At 40.5% G+C, this 17,727-nt stretch overlaps 1 protein-coding gene and 1 pseudogene across 1 annotated transcript in view; one reads left to right on the forward strand and one right to left on the reverse strand.

The window, feature by feature from the left end:
* LOC148024400 (uncharacterized) overlaps positions 1–5,852 on the reverse strand; it is a 59,819-nt gene extending 53,967 nt beyond the window's left edge. The window contains exon 1 of the mRNA XM_087694049.1: positions 4,951–5,852. Within this exon, the coding sequence (XP_087550175.1) occupies positions 4,951–5,443 (493 nt within the window). The 5' untranslated portion in view covers positions 5,444–5,852. The remainder of the gene's footprint in view (positions 1–4,950) is intronic.
* Positions 5,853–15,676: 9,824 nt separating this feature from the next.
* LOC148024402 (uncharacterized) lies at positions 15,677–16,966 on the forward strand (annotated as a pseudogene).
* Positions 16,967–17,727: the final 761 nt, after the last annotated feature.

The raw sequence follows: 17,727 nt of genomic DNA on the forward strand, positions 1-17,727 counted from the left end.
ATGCTTCTAACAGTAGTGACACTATATCCCTTCTTGAAATCAAGAGGTTTGATGGCACTGGTTTTGATCTATAGAAGGACAGGATGCAAGGCATTTTGTTTCTCAAGGACTATGAGATGCTCTCTTGGAAACCAAACCTGCAGCTATGACAGATGAGGATTGAGCTAGACTCAACAAGAAGGCCATTGCATACATTAAAATGGATGTATCTGATGATGTACTTACAAACATTAAGTATCTTGATACGGCTTATGCCATGTGATTCAACCTATCATCTTAGATGCAAGTCAAAGAAGAGGGGTAATGCAGTAAATAAAGACAAAAGTAGGAGTAAAAGCAAGGGCAAACAACAGGGTGTTGCTTGCTATCAGTGTGGGCGTAAAGGGCATAAAAAGCCTGATTGTTGGTACTACAAGAAAGAGCAAAGGAAAGAAACTGCAAGGAAAGAAAAAGAAGGGTGACAAGAAAGATGATGACAGCTCTCCCTCAAAAGAAGTTGCGAAGGCAAATGTTGTATCTAGTGTAATCATTGAAGAGCTCTCTTACACTAGAGAGATACTTGTTGCAACCTCATGCAATGATGTAGATATTATGGCAGCAGCAGGTGATATGCACATCACCAAAAAGAAGGTAATTAATGCTTTACTTTCAACTCATGATGGGCTATTCCAATCATGGATAGTGGATAGCAATGCCTCTTTTCATGTTACTCCCTTTTTAGAGTCATTTTCAAAATGATTGCAGGTTGCCTAGGCAAGGTTTACTTGGGCAACAACTATGCATGTGAGATAGAGTGTGTAGGTAGCATTTACTTGGCCCTTGAAAACGGCCAAGAGCTGATTTTACAGGATGTCTTTTGCTATTCCATGGAAAGAGCATTTGGTTTGTAAGTTGAAACGCAGCTTATATGGGCTGAAACATGTTAGCAGATATTAGTCAGCTCATGGTGTGAGTCTGTGTTAGAGGCTGGGCATTTTATGCAGTATTTTATGGCACATTTTAGTGGCCATTTATGATGTATTATTTAGCATTTGTTGCTGGCCGACCAGCATTAAATGCTGGCCGACCTGCATTTTATGCTCCCCACTTTTTGTGGCTATTTATAGGGCTCCTCCTCCACAGTCTTTAGTGCTTCAGCCATCAGTGGAGATCCTTCTGGGAGAGAGGAGCCGGTGCTGAGGAGCCCACGCAGCCAGTGACTCACCGTTGTATGCTGCTGTCTCGTGTTCGATATGGATTCCATTTCCCGAGCATACATCTGAGTTCTCATCTGTCTACTGTGTTCATTCTTTCTTCTGTCTTGTGTTTCAGCATATTCTTTACGCTTCCATTGCTGCACCACTTCTGACATGGTATCAGATTTCAGGCTGCAACCTATTTGTGCTGTGTTTTCTTGCTGATTTCAGGATTTACACCCTTCTTGCTGATCAGCCAGCTGTCCTTCCTGCTGGCGACTGCTGATTTGCTGCTGGCGACAGTGTTTCAGCATTTGCGTTTTGCGTTTTTTCTGGACAGATTTGCGTTTACTGCTGTTCCACTCTTTGCTGCCCATGTTTCCTTCATCAACCTGCTGGCAACAGTCTTTAGACCCTGTTTCTTCAGTTTGCAGCCTGCGTTTTGCTGTTTACAGCATTATTTTTGCCTGTTTTTCTGATTATTCAGGCCGTTTTTGCTGTTTTTGGCAGTTTTAACCTGATTTTTTCACTTTGTGCAGCAGCTTTTGGCTTATTTTGGTCAGCCTTTGGGTTATATTGCATGTGAACTCACTATTTTTGGTGTTTTTGGTTGCGTTTTGGCTGTGCTCACTCTCCCAACGACCTTCTTTTCTTCTACTTTTCTTTTCTACCTCCTCCAGATGGCCCCTCCGTGCACATCAAGTGAAGATAAGCTACAGGGACGGCTTCCGTCACAGTATGGAGGGTCAGGTGAGGCTCTTGGAGCTTCAGAGAGGGGTTCGAAGAAGAAGAAGTCGCAGCCACAGTGTTACCATTGTGGGAAGAAAGGTCATCTACGGAAGGATTGTATAAAGTTAGCGGCGTCCAAGAAGAAGGAGAAGAAGTCGAAGCGGGATGCGGACTCCTCCGATGAGTCATCATCTGCCTCTGATTCTGACTCCGATCCTCCAGCCTCGGCCACGGCCAAGACGCGGAAGGGATCGTCTTCGACAGATCGTGGGAAGGGATTGATGGCCCCTTCCACAGCTGCTTTCTAATGATGGCATGATGTCATCCCTCACGACTCCTCGGTGCCAGAGAGGGAGTGTGAGCGGGTGTTGGTGGGGCTGCCGTGCCTCATCTATATTTTGATACAGGTGCACAGGTTCCAGAGAGGGATGTCCCTGACGCATCGACGGTATCTGGCAGTGAAATCCTAGAGACTGGTGTTGATTTCTGGGTTTATGATGAGCTGTTCTTCTTGAAAGAGAGCGAGAGGCTTTCGTCTGGAGCTCACATGAGGGGACACTTTGGTGGTTTGGCCAAAGGCGGGAACTCCATGGTCACATGTTCAGAGACATGTTTGGCAGATTGGCTTTGTATGTCCTGAGTGACATAGGTGACATTATACAGAGAGCTGCTATGAGTCTTCTCTATTTTCAGGTATTGTTGGTACGATCGACATCGACATCAGATACTCTCCGAGGCATCTTGGTGGTGGGCTGGCCACTCACCGCTTGGACATCCATGGTCCTTCTGGTGTTACTTTGTTGTGTAGTTTATGATTCTCCATCATTGTACTATTTCATTGTATCCGATCACACATGATCTGAGAGAGGGTGTTAGCAGATATTAGTCAGCTCATGGTGTGAGTCTGTGTTAGAGGCTGGGCATTTTATGCAGTATTTTATGGCACATTTTAGTGGCCATTTATGATGTATTATTTAGCATTTGTTGCTGGCCGACCAGCATTAAATGCTGGCCGACCTGCATTTTATGCTCCCCACTTTTTGTGGCTATTTATAGGGCTCCTCCTCCACAGTCTTTAGTGCTTCAGCCATCAGTGGAGATCCTTCTGGGAGAGAGGAGCCGGTGCTGAGGAGCCCACGCAGCCAGTGACTCACCGTTGTATGCTGCTGTCTCGTGTTCGATATGGATTCCATTTCCCGAGCATACATCTGAGTTCTCATCTGTCTACTGTGTTCATTCTTTCTTCTGTCTTGTGTTTCAGCATATTCTTTACGCTTCCATTGCTGCACCACTTCTGACAAAACAAGCCCCTAGACAATGGTATAAAAAGCTTGATACCTTTACGCTTAGCCATGGATTTAAACGCAATCATGCAAATCACTGCTTATACACTAAAAAGGCTGATGATGGAAGCTACATTGTGCTAGTCTTATATGTGGATCACATGCTGATTGCAAGAAAGTATAAGAGTACTTTGAATGCTCTTAAAAGGCAGCTAAGTTCAGCCTTCTCAATGAAAGATTTGGGGGCAGCTGAACACATTTTGGATATGCACATTAAAAGAAATAGAGTGCAGTACTAGTTGTTTCTCTCACAAGACAAGTACATTAGCAAAGTACTTGACAGGTTTAATATGGGTAATGCTGAGCCTCTTGGTGTGCCTTTAGCGTCACATACAAAGCTTAGCAAAATTGATTGCCCAAAAGATGATGCAACTGCTAGTGCTATGAAGGGCATACCTTACGCATCAGCTTGTGGATCTTTGATGTATGCCATGGTTGCATCTCGCCCTGACATTGCTCATGTAGTGGGAGTTGTTAGTAGATTCATGTCTAACCCTGGCAAAGCACATTGGGAAGCAATGAAATGTATCTTCAAATACTTAAAAGGTAGACAAGAGAAGTGTATACTATGAAAAGGACACACTAGAGTTGCAAGGATTATGTGATTCAGATATGGCAGGAGATCTTGATACTAGGAAATCTACCACTGGGTATGACTTTACTTTAGCTGGTGGGGCTAGCTCTTGGTGTTCAAGGTTGCAAAAAATTGTGGCAAGGCTAAATATATTTCAGCCACAAAAGCTTCTGAGGAAGCTATTTGTCTTGGCCGTTTGGTCATGGATTTTGGTCTCTCTTCACATACTCCAATGCTTGGTTGTGATAGCCAGAGTGTAGTATGTCTAGCTAAGAATGCCATGTTTCGTGCATGTACCAAACACATAGATATTCGGTACCACTTCATTCGACAGGTCTTGGATGATGGTCTTGTCACACTAACTAAGGTCAAAACCCAAGATAACCCTGCCACTAAGAGTCTTGCAAAGGCTCAACATGAGCATTGCATCCAACTAGTGGGAGTTGGCTAGCTTAAAGGTACTACTTCAGGCCTTTAAGTGGGAGGTTGTTCGATTTAAAGTCCCTTAATCTCCATGTATAAACTTATACAAGTGTGAACCATCCTTATTTGTACCCTAACATATAAATACATTTTATTCTTTGTGTACCGTGACAAGCTAGTACAATCATCTTGGGATTCTCTCACTCTCACACTCAACACTGCTAATGCTCCACTTTTGACTCGTATTCCCATTGCACACTCATCTCAACAATATGAAACAACCATACTTAATGGATTAGCTCAATATCCTCGATCAAGGGCCCTCACATGCTACCCCCATCGATAGGTTTGCAGATTCAAAGATGTCTTTCTAGTTCACGAGCTTTGATGACTCTGAGGAGAAGCTTCTTTCCAGACACTCTTTTGAGTGAAGACACGATTATCGCAATTATAGTAAGCATGAGGAGTCCCCCCTCCACACCCATCTCCCATACCTCATATATACAGTTTCAGATGTACTTTACACTTTTTTAACATTTCTTTTTCCCAGTTGTTTAGACTTTTTGACTTTACTAATGAGATGGCGTCAGACATGGATATACTTTGGTTTTTCTCACAGGCCACATTGGCCGTTTGTAAACGTTAATATATCTTTCCTTTCCTCTCTCTCTCTCTCTCTCTCTCTCTCTCTCTCTCGTATACGTACCAACAAAGTGTCCACGCAATTCAGAGTCAGGAGACTCCCATCCACCATAGGGGGAGCCTGGAGAAGCAATACCGGATGTGTTTCGGAAGCTCCAAACGAGGCTATCCACGTCCAGCATCAGCAGATACTCCAGATTGGTCTGCTGGGCTTTCCAGTAGAGAGAGTCAGGGGAGAGCCTCACATCGTGCAAGGAGATCTCTTGTAAGACGGGCTCCGACTCCACAAGTTGTCTGATCCTGGCTGGAGGGATATTATCATGATTGTAATAATCAGGTACAGTATAGTGAAGCTCTGCTGCTTCTTGCACGTGGGAAGCCAGTGCAATTGGGAAGACCTCTCTAATTCCTGTTGAGTGTTTTTTCTCAAAAGACAGCAAGTACTCTCTGAGAGTGTGAGAGGATGGCTGCGTGGGCGTGTTGGTGCATTCTTTGCTTAGAGCATTAATTGGCAAGAGGAAAGCACAGAGCATAAGGAAATTGAAGCTACAAGCCATTGTCAGATCAATCAGAGGCACATACAAAGGCCTAATTAGAAGCTAGCATTTGGAGAATTGTGAAGGCGTCGCTCTTCTACGGAGCGTTAATGTCTAGTCAAATTGCTGTGTTACACAGAGTTCTGATTGAGAGGTTCTCTCTCCGTCTCTCTATCGTGGTGCTGAAGTAGAGAGAGCTGTTAGCCCTCATCATGACATTCAGCCTCATGATACTGTTTTTCTCTTCAAGGCAAAGCAAGCTCATCATCATGCAAGCTTCCACTATTTCTGCATGATACTGTTTTTCTGTTCAAGGCAAAGCAAACTCTCCATCATGCAAGCTTCCACTATTTCTGCATGCAAACTGGAAAACTGTTGTCCCTGCCGACCCCTCTGTTTAATAATCTTGGTTAGGGTAAAGGGGTCAATAAGTAGTGCCCTTCAAAAGGAAAACACACCCCACCCCAGAGTGACAATTTTACAAGAAAGATGTGGCTTTTTAAGTTACTTGTCAATATAATATAATTTTTTTGAAATTACAAATGAGCTTAGCTTAAGTCAAACAATTGAGCCATGTAAATTTTTTTATATTTTAAATTTTATAAAATCTTAAAGTAATGCGTGCTCGAGTGTCACTCTATTGGCCCCTCACTGTCCATCTTTTATGAACCTTTCATTTGTAACTAAGGCTACTTGATAAAAATATCAAAATGTCATTTTTTTTAAAGCTCTATATAGTAACTATTAAAAATTATTTATGCACCTCACTTGGAAAAAAAAATTATAATAGAGGATTGTTAGATGACAATCTATTCGCCCCTTTACCCTATACCAAGGTGATTTTGGAACACAAAGAGATCTTTCAAACCTCCCAACTCTTTCCAAACCTGAGTTTAAAATTTTTAGAGAGAGAATAATAGAATTTAGGGGGAGAGAGTTAAAAAATAGAGAGAGAGGGATTTTTATCAAAAAAATCTTAAAAAGGAAACAAGAGAGAGAGAGTTTACGAAAATTTTAAAAAGAGAGGTGGAGTGAGAGAGCAAAAAAAGAAATCGAATATCATAAAATTTCAGAGAATAATGGAAAAAGAGAGAGAGAGAGAGGGAGAGACGGGAGAGAGGTGTGGAAAAAAATTTTAAAGAGGAAGAAAAAACTTTAGATATATATATATATATATATATATATATATATATATATACAAAAAAATGGAAACAAGAGAGAGACAAAGAGAGAGAGAGAGAGAGTTTACCAAAAAAATTAAAAGAAGAGAGAGAGAGAGGAGAAGAAGAAGAAGAAGAGAGAGAGAGAGAGACAAGTGGAGTGAGAAAATGAAAAAGGAAATCAAAAAGCATAAATTTTCAAAGAATAATAAAAATTTTGAGGAAAAACACTTAGAGAGAGAGAGAGAGAGAGATATGGGAAAAAATATTAGAGGAAGAAAAAACTTGTGAGAGAGAGAGAGAGAGAGAGAGAGAGTGCAATGTTAAAGTGAGGAGCTCTGAGCCACAAGCACAAGAGGTCTACAAGGAAACCTTACTGTTGTGGAGTACACATATGGAGATCTCTCCAATACAATCTTTGATTGACAAGCCATCTTCATGAGCTGAGGGAGTGTTACAAACCTTGGGTTTGCACCTGTGCAATTGAATTTGCATTTTAGGCATGTTTTGGTCTCTGTTCGAGAGTTAGAGGTTGTTCACGTGTGAATCTGGTCAGGTTCATAGACGCTACAAACCTCATTATTTTGCAAACAGGTAGTAGGTGCTAGGTGTAGCAAACAAACTGTGGATAGTATCAAACATTACAAGCGTTGCTTAGGGTATGCTTATATGCTGAGTTTAGTATGGATGACACTTTATCTAAATTAGTATGTTGGTGATAAAAGCAAATTTTTGGGTTTTGTTGCACAATGTCTAAGGGATTTAATGAGATTGTGAGTGACAAGCTTAACAAGCAAAACTTATATGCTTAGAAGTTCATATTAACCAATTTCCTTATAGGTAAAGGTTATCGAAACTACATTGAAGGAGATAATGCTGAATGTAAATACACCTAAGCTAAAGGCTACTATGTTTACAGAAGGTGTAGGAGTTGTAGCTAATATTGACATTTAGCATAAATGTATTGGCCATGTAAATGTGCAACAATTGAAGACTATGTAGTCATGTGAAATTATGGTGAGCTTGCCTAAGTTCAAAGTGGCTAATATGCAAAAAGCATGTGAAGCATACCAATTTGGAAAATACGCAAGGCATGCATTTTCCTCATGATAATGCACAAACTTATGGGACTGATTATGAGGAGACATTTGCTCTAGTGGCAAATATGGCAATTGTAAGAGCTATCATTTTAGTGTTTGTAGTAAAAGGTTGGGTCTTGTATCAAATGGATATGAAGAATGCATTCTTGCATGGTGAGTTGTAAGAAGAAGTGTGCACGGGGTTGCAAAAGATTATGAGAGTATGGTTCAACCCAATTATGTATGTAGACTATACAAAGCCTTGTATGGGCTGAAATAGGCACCAAGAGCATGGTATGACAAGATAGCATAGTATCTTGTCTCTATTGGTTTCCATGTTGGAAATACAAATCACTCGTTTTATGGATGTCAAAGTGATAGGGGCATTGTTGTGATTATATTATATGTGGATGATTTGATAGTTGGGGTTGATAATGTGCAAGAGGTGGAGCATGTGAAGAATCTTCTCATGCAAAAATTTGACATGAAAGATTTGGGAGAGTTGAGGTATTTTCTTAGCGTTGAGGTGATCACATCTAAGGGGATATGGCTCTCACAAAGGTCGTACATCTTGGATATGTTAATGAAGTATGATATGGTTTTAAGTCAATCTCAGTGCCACTGGATCAAAATATTAAGCTAAGTGTCGATGTAGGTGAGATATTGGAGGATCCCTCAATATATAGGAATATGGTGGGAATTTCGATCGTCACTAGGCCAAATTGTAATTACACAGTTGGCTTGGAGAGTCAATTTATGCAGGTGTCTCGTAAGCCTCATTTGGGCAATGTGAGATGTACCTTGTAATATCTTAAGGCCACATTGGATTATGGTATCTTTGATGAGGGTGACTTCATGGTGCAATTATTTGGCTATATTGATGCAGATTGGCCAGACATTGTGTCTGATAGGAAGTCTGTAAGTGACTATATATTTCCCTTTGTGACTTGGAGTAGTAAGAAACAACCCACTATTACATTATCGAGTACAAAGGTACAGTACAGGGATGTTGCTTTGGCAGGGTATGAGGTAGCTTGGATGCAAAATGCTACTTAATGATTTGGGAATCTAGATAGACATGAGAATTGTCATTTACTGTGACAACATAAGTAGCATATGGTTGGCGAGGAAACTAGTGTTTCTGCATGCACGAAACACATTAAGATTCATTACCATTTCATCAAAGAGCGAGACTTGGCAAGTGATATTGATCTCATGTCTATGAGCATAGAAGAGTAGGTTGCAAATATTTTCACTAAGGCCCTAGGAGTAAAAAAGCTTCAATGATTTCAAAGCTTACTTGGAGTTGAGGTCAGGGAGTGGAGAGCTTGAGGGGGAGTGTTGAGATGTTAAGATCAGCACAAGCTAACACTCATGTATGTGGATGGTCGTTTCCATATTCATATCATTGACATGGTTGGTACCTACATCGACATATCATTCAAGTGATACTTTATACTTGGTCCACCTGCCTGAGTTACGAGATATGTATATAGTCATTTTTCTAGTTAGCGTATTCACACTATGGATTGCTTGTATATTATGTACATTGTAATCTCTCTTATTCTTGGTAGACTGTTATAGTGATAAAGACGAAGAAACACTAGGGTTTTAGCTTCCTATCTTGTGTGCATTCTCAGTGTGTTGTGTGTCTTGCAAGTGCTCAAGCTCCTTCTCTCTCCCCCCATCTTTTCATGGAATGCTAGTTAAGATCAATAAATAAGCAAATAAATTATTTGTTTTATTGTGAGGAAAATATTGACCTTTTAGATGCAAAATGATATGGTTGTATTATAGTAAGTAAATTTCTTAGTTTACGAAAGTAGGCATGCTAAGTCAAGAGACTAGTTATCTTGAGCATGTTTTGCTAGCTTAGTTTACCTACCATACTTAGAAGGCCCCATACCAATTTACCTTAAAGAGGATTCATTCCCATCTTAGTTCCTTCTTAAGCCCCTTTATGACTATTGTAATTCTAGCTTCCCATCTGGAGTGCTCTTATTACTTGAAAGACTTGCTCCCTTATCCCATTGCGTGCTATGGAAATTCCAAAAATACGAGCCAAATTGGAGCCATTCTTGGTATCATCGCATACCAAGTTTGCCCAAAATCTACCTCCATACATCCTTAGCCAAATATCCATCTCAAAAAGCATGAGTCAAGTCCCCCCCCCCCTCCCCCCCACCCCAAAACATAGAAGCACACCCTAGTTGATAGTCTCTTCTTTCAAGCTTCATGCCCATAAATAATGGCCCCACATTACACACCTACAAAAGACCCTTTCCTCTTGGATCTAAATTTTACAAGGATTTTTGTTTTCTTTGTGTGTCTTATTTTGTCTCCTTTTTCACCACTATTTCAAAATACTTTACTTATCTTAGTTCGATAATGTGGAAAGACTAGAGCTCTTATTTCCATCAGATTTGTGATATTTTGCCACAACTAACAACCATCTATATTAAACCTTGACATTGTTTCATGAGTTGCCAAACATCACAATTGGCTCTAGGGCAAGAAATGTGGGGAAATTATGTGTCTCCATAAAGATTGTAAATGAGAAAATTTTAAGACCCTGAATATCTTTAACATCCTTCATGCAAGGGTCCGAGGAGGATGTGTGCATGTGGGGCCATCTTTACAAGGTTTGTCTTCATCTTAGTTGTGAGTGAGCTTTTCTTTGTAAGACTTGGTTTGAAAACTCAATAAGGGTTTGTAATGCAAGGAAGTGGAATGTAGCTTATTGGACAATCATGAGAGCTTATAAAACCTAATGTGAATGTAGTGCACTACAAACACCATAAGTACTTTTATGAAGCGATTGGAATGAAATGCTTTTTGGGGGCAAAGATGATGTTATGACATTATGGATGGGGTATTAGTCATTTTCAACAACTTATGCCAAATAAAATTCCCATTGATAAAAATAAAGCATGTAACAACTTGGTTTCCTTTTCTCTACATTAGAGAAGTTAACCCCCTCTTCACATGTAGTATCCGAATTAAAAAATGAATAAATTTTTACTAGGCTCATTCAAATCTTTTATATTGCTATGTATGATTTAAAAACAATAAAAAGGGAATATATGTCCCAACTACTTTATCTATCAACAATGAGAAGAAAAAGTTTTGCTCCTTTTCCCATAGCCCTCCCCTTAACTTATTTCTGATAAGATATTAACAGAGAATAGGTTTAACTTGCTTCAACTTGATCTCAAATATATTTTGCCTTGGGAGACTTTGCCCCAAGGGAATTTGTGTATGGAATCTTTTTTTTCTTTGAAAAATCATGTGACAAAAATTGTAATTTAAAAAGCCAAACCTTAAGAGCTCATCTAAGACAACTAGACAACTTTAACTTACTAGTTACTTTCATTGACATATTTACCACATATCCATATTTACTCCAATAAGCCAAATACGTTTTGACATCATTAGTTTTTTGAGTGGTGCATACTATGGGTTTTTTTTGCTCATAAAAAACCTCAAGATCATCCATGCCTCAAGTCAGGTTTATCTATAGGCCAATGCCAAAAGATTTTATTGGCTCAATGATTGCACATAGTCATGCATATTTGCATATCAATGGTGCAAAGTTACTCATTCCTATCCAATTTTATAAGCTTTTAGTTATAATAATGAATGATACCTAATTACTAGGTATTTATACACATAATTTAGGGGCCCATTACAATGGTTTCAAGTGTCCTACACTTAATTGAAAATACTAAGAAATGTTTTGAATGGTGAGCTTTCAATATTTTCTCTTGCTTCTAGGCTACATTTCCTACTTTTTATAGTCCATAATAAATCTATTACAAGCCTCCAATCATTTTGATATCAAAGGCACACTAGAATAGGTTGTATGTTTAAAGAACTAGTAGGTGTTGCACACGTAGATTCTCCCAACACTTTGTGTCAGTGTTCTCCTAGCACTTTGCACTAGGTTTCAAAGGCATGTTTTATGTGGCAAGAGGGTTATACCTTTTACATACTACACAAACATATACGATAATGTGTCTTACATATAATTATATACACAATCTCTTATAATTATACAATAATTGATATTTTGTGTGTGTGTGTGTGTGTGTGTGTGTGTGTGTGACATGGATAGGTTGGTGGTCCATAAGAGAGAGAGAGAGAGAGAGAGTGTGTGTGTGTGTGTGTGTGTGTGTGCATGTGTGTGTGTGTGTGTGTGTGTGCATGCGTGTGTGCGTGTGTGTGTGTGTGTGTTTTTTTTTTCACTTATGGCATCAGTTTCAGATTTCTGTACATATGCCCGCAAAGAAAGGCCTATGGAAACTAAGCGTCATCTAATCAGAGCCTGCTACACAAGATGATGAATTCTCAATGGATGCTTAGTATGTCTTTGATACCCTCAGGGATGACTTTCAGCAATCACGATAGGAATGGGGCAAACCAATTCTAGAGGTTACCTATAAATTGAAGTTGCCGTCCCTTGTGAATCCCCTCAAGAAGCTATCTCAAACTACGGTAATAATCTTTTTTCTGAGCAGAATCCCTGCGGCCAGCGATGTTGTGTAGTGGATTAAGTCTATTCTTGGAGGATGTTTTGTGGAGGGAGTTTACTTTGCCTCCAGAGGCTTTTATGAAGTGCATTTGACAGATGCCACATGAAAGCAGAGGCTTCTTGAGTTCTCTTCCCTATTTTACGGGAGGCAGATGGTGCATGCTATGCCCTAGTCCCCAAATAAGAACTATCAAAGTCTTATATGCCATCATTGCCCAGTATGGGTTGAGGTTGCAAACTTCCCAGACTACATGCGTGAGGAGTTGCCTGGTCTAGCTGCTTCTTTGGGATAGGTCATTTGTCCACCTCGCCCCATGGGGAACCGTAACATGTTCTGTATTCTTTGGGACACTGATATACCTACCCCTCCTTCGATTGCAGTGGAAGTGGAGGGATTACAATTGGGTAAAAAGTATTTTGACTTGAAGTGTGGTGTGTTTGCAGGTGCTTGTTTCACTTGTCACAAATTTGGGCATCTGGCCTCTAAATGCCCTGTGGTTCTGCATCAACCCCCCCCAAATGCTTTGCCACCCCAGACAAGGGAAAATAATGACTGCTTGCAAGCTAAGACAACAAATGCAAATGGGGCAAAGAATGCAAAATCAACCAATCAAGTGCACTCACTTGTGGCAAAAGGGAAAGAGAAGATGAAAGAATCAGTGGGGATTGATCAAGATGGCTTTCAACAACCCAAGAAGGTGGTTGTACTGAAGCAACGCTCCCTCCAATCTCGTCATTGGGATGCTTCTACCCCTTCGCCAGGACAAACTTCTGCTTCAGCCCCTCCCCCTGTTCTTCAAAATTGGGCAGGGGTTCTGAAGAAGGGCATCCCCATATGTGACTCAGGGGAGGGGGAAAATGCTATCTCTGAAGGCATGCAGCCTATGCAGGTAAAGGCCTAGCCTCTCATGTTTTGTTTTTCATCTTATATGCGCTATTGTACATACCTCTTTTATGTTTCAGACACTCAAGTGCTTTACATACAATGTACAGAGCCTCTGCAATGCTCCGAAGTGGAGGCTTTTATGGAATTATGTACATAAAATGCAGCCTGATATAGTTTGTTTGCAAGAGCACAATCAACACTCTATGGCTAGACAGCATGTTTTTTTCTGGGGCTATGATATATATTATGTTGGTACTGCTACCTATTCAGGTGTATGCATACTGGTAAGACATGAGTTGGAACCTCAGCTGGCCTTTAATGACAGCAGTGTGGCAGATGGATAGTTATACAATGCAATGTCAATGGTGATATTTTTGAGTTTGCATCAGTATATGCCTCTCAGACTTCTGCCATGAGGGCTTCTTTGTGGGATTCTATAGGCAGATATCCATGGAGATCCAATGCATTTATATGTGGAGATTTTGATAACTCCCCCTGCCTAGAGATAATACTACTTCCTGATCTCATATGTTATCATTGGAAAGGCAGAAATGGAATGATATGCTATTTTCTGTGCAAGCTGAAGACTTATGGATACTTCTCCAAGGGTCAGTCCCTGGATATACCTTTCACCATAATGCATTTACCACATATTGGGCAAGGCTTGACAAATGGTATCTCTTTCATCCACAACAATTTGCAGATTTCAGCCCCCATCTCCTTATAGATTTTTCATTGGGTTTGTCAAATCATGCTCCATTGTGGATGAATTTGTAACATGGCATGCCTCTGGATGATCTGCCACTCTTCTCAAGAAGATTATTGCATGTTAATCGGGTGTATTTTTAGCATCATCATTTTCAGCAAATGATCAGATTGGCCATTCATCCCTTGTCATTACATGCACAGGAGGATATGAATTATGCCTGGGATAGTTTCATCTCCCGTGTGCAGAATGTCATTACGAAATACGGGAAATGGCATATGGCAGAATGGAGGAATCACGTTAAAAATGCAAAAAGGACAGCACAAGTATTGACTGAAATCTCTCAGTCAAGGTCACTTTCTGATTTGGAAAAAGATTTCCTCTCACATGCCCAATCTAAGCTTGCTATCAATGATCAGAGGAAATTGCATAAATGGCAGATAAGGGCAAGAATGAAGCCCCTCATGGACAAGGGCTGCTCATCAAAATCCTTTTTCCAGAGTTTGCATGCTACTCGAAAGAAAAACTCATGTCTGAGGCTTAGGAAGCTGGATGGCACTTGGACTCACTCTTTCTCTAATCTCCAATATGAATGCAACAATTATTTCCAAAACAAAAATTCTGCACCTGGTTTCCCGTCAAATCAAGTGATTGATGCCAGGAATGAATTTCTCCAATATGTCTCTGAAATAGTTTAGCAGGATGATACTCTTACCTTAGAGAGGCCTTTTACTGATACAGAACTGGATGATGCATTGCTACACCTCAGTAAACATAAGTCTCCTGGATGGGTTTGCCTAACAGTGGAATTTTATATTTCCTTTTGGGACGTCTTAAAAGAGGTCCTCTTGCAGATGATTAATGTTGCTAGGCAAGAAAATCAGCTGCTGCACTCTTGGAAGCATGGCTTAGTCAAGCTTGTGCCCAAAAAACATCTCAGTGATCATATATCAGATTGGAGGCCCATTACCTTGATGTCTGTGCTTTACAAACTTATTGCCAAAATGATTGTGCATAGGCTACAGGGGATACTGCATGCAGGACTTCATCCTCATCAGTATGGGTTTGTGCCGAGAAGACAAATCCATGACAATATATCCAATGCCTTGACTGCAATTGAACATGCTAAATACTTGCATCAAGACGTACTTATATTGCAGGTGGATATTGCTAAGGCCTTTGATAATGTCCAATGGGATTTTATTTTTTAGATCATGACTAAGTTGGGCTTTGGTCCCAAGATGGCAAATGTTGTTTACTGGCTTTACTCTGACTCTACTGCTCAGTGCATTTTGGGGGGGCATTTGTCTTGCTCATGGATATTGGGTCGATCAGTCAGGCAGGGCTGTCCTCTTAGTGCTCTTTTCTATGCAATTGTGACCCATCCTCTTCTGGTATATCTTGATCACTTAACAAACACAGGGCAGATGACTGGTCTTCAAATCCCAAGGACTACATCATTTTTGGCACAAGCGTATGCTGATGATTCTTTTTTCATGCCACGGAATTCTCCAAGGGAACTTCGCATGCTTATGGCCACTCTTTCACTATATGGTCTGGCAGCGGGATTACATGTTAATTTTGACAAATCTAAATTGCTTCCCCTCAAACAATGTGACTGGCACTCTATTCTATGGCCTGGTCAGGTGGTGCTTTCCACAGATATTGTCAAGCATCTGGGATACCCCATAGGATGGCACATCACTAGGAAAATGCAACTGAAATGGATTTTCCAAAGACTGCAACATAAACTGGAATACTGGAAGATTTCTACTTGGCCCCTTCATGTCAGGCTCAGAATAGTACAATCCATTGTGATGTCTTATGTCCAGTTCTATTTGCCTTTGCTGCATTGGTCATCCAGGGATATCTCCGCTTTTATGTCTCAAGCTATGGAGATGCTATGGAAGACAAAAGCTGCTGTGAAAGCATTGAGACTCATGAGGATGGAAATGGTGTGCTCTCCAAGGATACATGGTGGACTAAATATCCTCAATATAAGATATCATGTCCTTGCAAGGAAGGCTACCATATTGCATATTTTCTTCCGTTAGCAACAGTCGTGGACTTGTATGCTAGCATCCATGTGTGCTGCCATGAGCACTTCTGCATATGGTCATTGGATTACGGAATTCTGAGAGGTTGTCATTGGCAGATTTGTGGGCAGAATACCTGGTTGTCCTTTCTCTACTACTTTGATACTTGATTGGAAACAGGTTCTCTCTAAGGTCAAATGGGCTCCTAATAGTTGTTTGGGGACAAACTCCATGCGAAAAGAAAGCATTCATTGGAGTGCCATTTTTGACATTCCTCTTGCTTTACAAGAACCTATTCGGGCATACAATCTTATGAAACTGGGAATTAGGTACATACAGGATGTGGTGGATGATCGGGGATATACTTTATCCTTTCCTCGGGCCATGATCTCTTATGCATTGGGAATGCATCATAGGTTTATATGGAAGAAAATTGCCGATTTACTGCGTCCCTTTCTACCAAATTCACCTATGCTTGATACAAAGAGGCTTATGGATTGGCAATTACAGGCATCTACTACATGCATTCGTCCTGTCTCTCTTTCTGTCTTAACTTCCATCAAAGTATACAAGCTTCTTCAGCCTGCCCCATGAATTCAACAGCATGCTAATTCTCTGTGGCACTTAATGAAGTCTCTTGCATGGTGGCGGAAGAATCTTAGGATGCTCTGGAAGTGTAAAATGCCACTGAAACAAAGGCTTTTTCTTTGGAGATGTTTGACAGGCACACTGTCAGTGGGGGTCACACTTGTTAAACGTCACATTACATCATCCACATGTCTGATTTGTTTGGCTCCCTCAAAGACTGTCCCTCATTTATTTTGGCACTGTCCTTGTTCCAGGATCCTCCTCAGGAGAATTTCAAATTCGCTTCGGCTTTGTTTCCCGAGTCATAGCTTTGGGAAATATTTCTGTCTCTTTGGCAGATTTATGTGTTCTTTGTCTCAATACTCACTCTTTCTTTTTTGGGTGAGATATTGGGCTCTTTGGACAATCTGGAGTGATCATAATTTGGCATACTTGGGTCGCCAAAACCACCAGCAATATGAATCCTTCCGAGCCTCACTACGGCAATCTCTATATGATGCCAGCTATGAGGGTGACATGGACGCTTCCTACATAGAGCTTTTCTTTTTATGTTTCTGATAGTTTGGGATAGCCCCCTTTTCCGGGGGTCCCCAGCTTGTAAATTTGTGAGCACATAAATATACTGCATTGGATATTACCAAAAAAAAAAAGATGTGTGTGTGTGTGTGTGTGTGTTTTGGTAAAATATAGTTCATGCATTAAATTTACAAATAAAGTCATATATACCTATAAATGTATATACTTACATATAAAATATGAAAGCATGTACAATTATAATTCATAAGTATAAATATACCTATAAGTAGAACAATAATTCTTGACTAAATTTGTCATTGCAAGCTACACAAAGGTGGAAAATGGCCCACTTTTTAAATAAAAATATTTCTTGTTTACATCCAAGTGTATAGCCAAGAACATGACATTTAGAGGGTCACCCACTTGGCCAAAGTGGCCATTGCACTAATTAGAGATTTTCTTTGTTATTTCTTTGTAAGTTTACTAGCAAAAGATTGTTTTTGGTGAGTAATCTTGGAGGAAGCATTGGAGTGGATCACACACACACACACACACACACACACACACACACACACACACACACACACACACACACACACACACACACACACACACACACACACACACACACACACACACACACACACACACACACACACACACACACACACACACACACACACACACACACACACACACACACACACACACACACACACACACACACACACACACACACACACACACACACACACACACACACACACACAGAAGGTGAGGAGTGCCATGTGGTGGCAACCCCT

This window comes from Lygodium microphyllum, chromosome 15 (assembly GCF_053477565.2).
Source record: "Lygodium microphyllum isolate KBCC chromosome 15, Lygodium_microphyllum_v1.1.10, whole genome shotgun sequence".
In the NCBI taxonomy this organism is placed as follows: domain Eukaryota; kingdom Viridiplantae; phylum Streptophyta; class Polypodiopsida; order Schizaeales; family Lygodiaceae; genus Lygodium; species Lygodium microphyllum.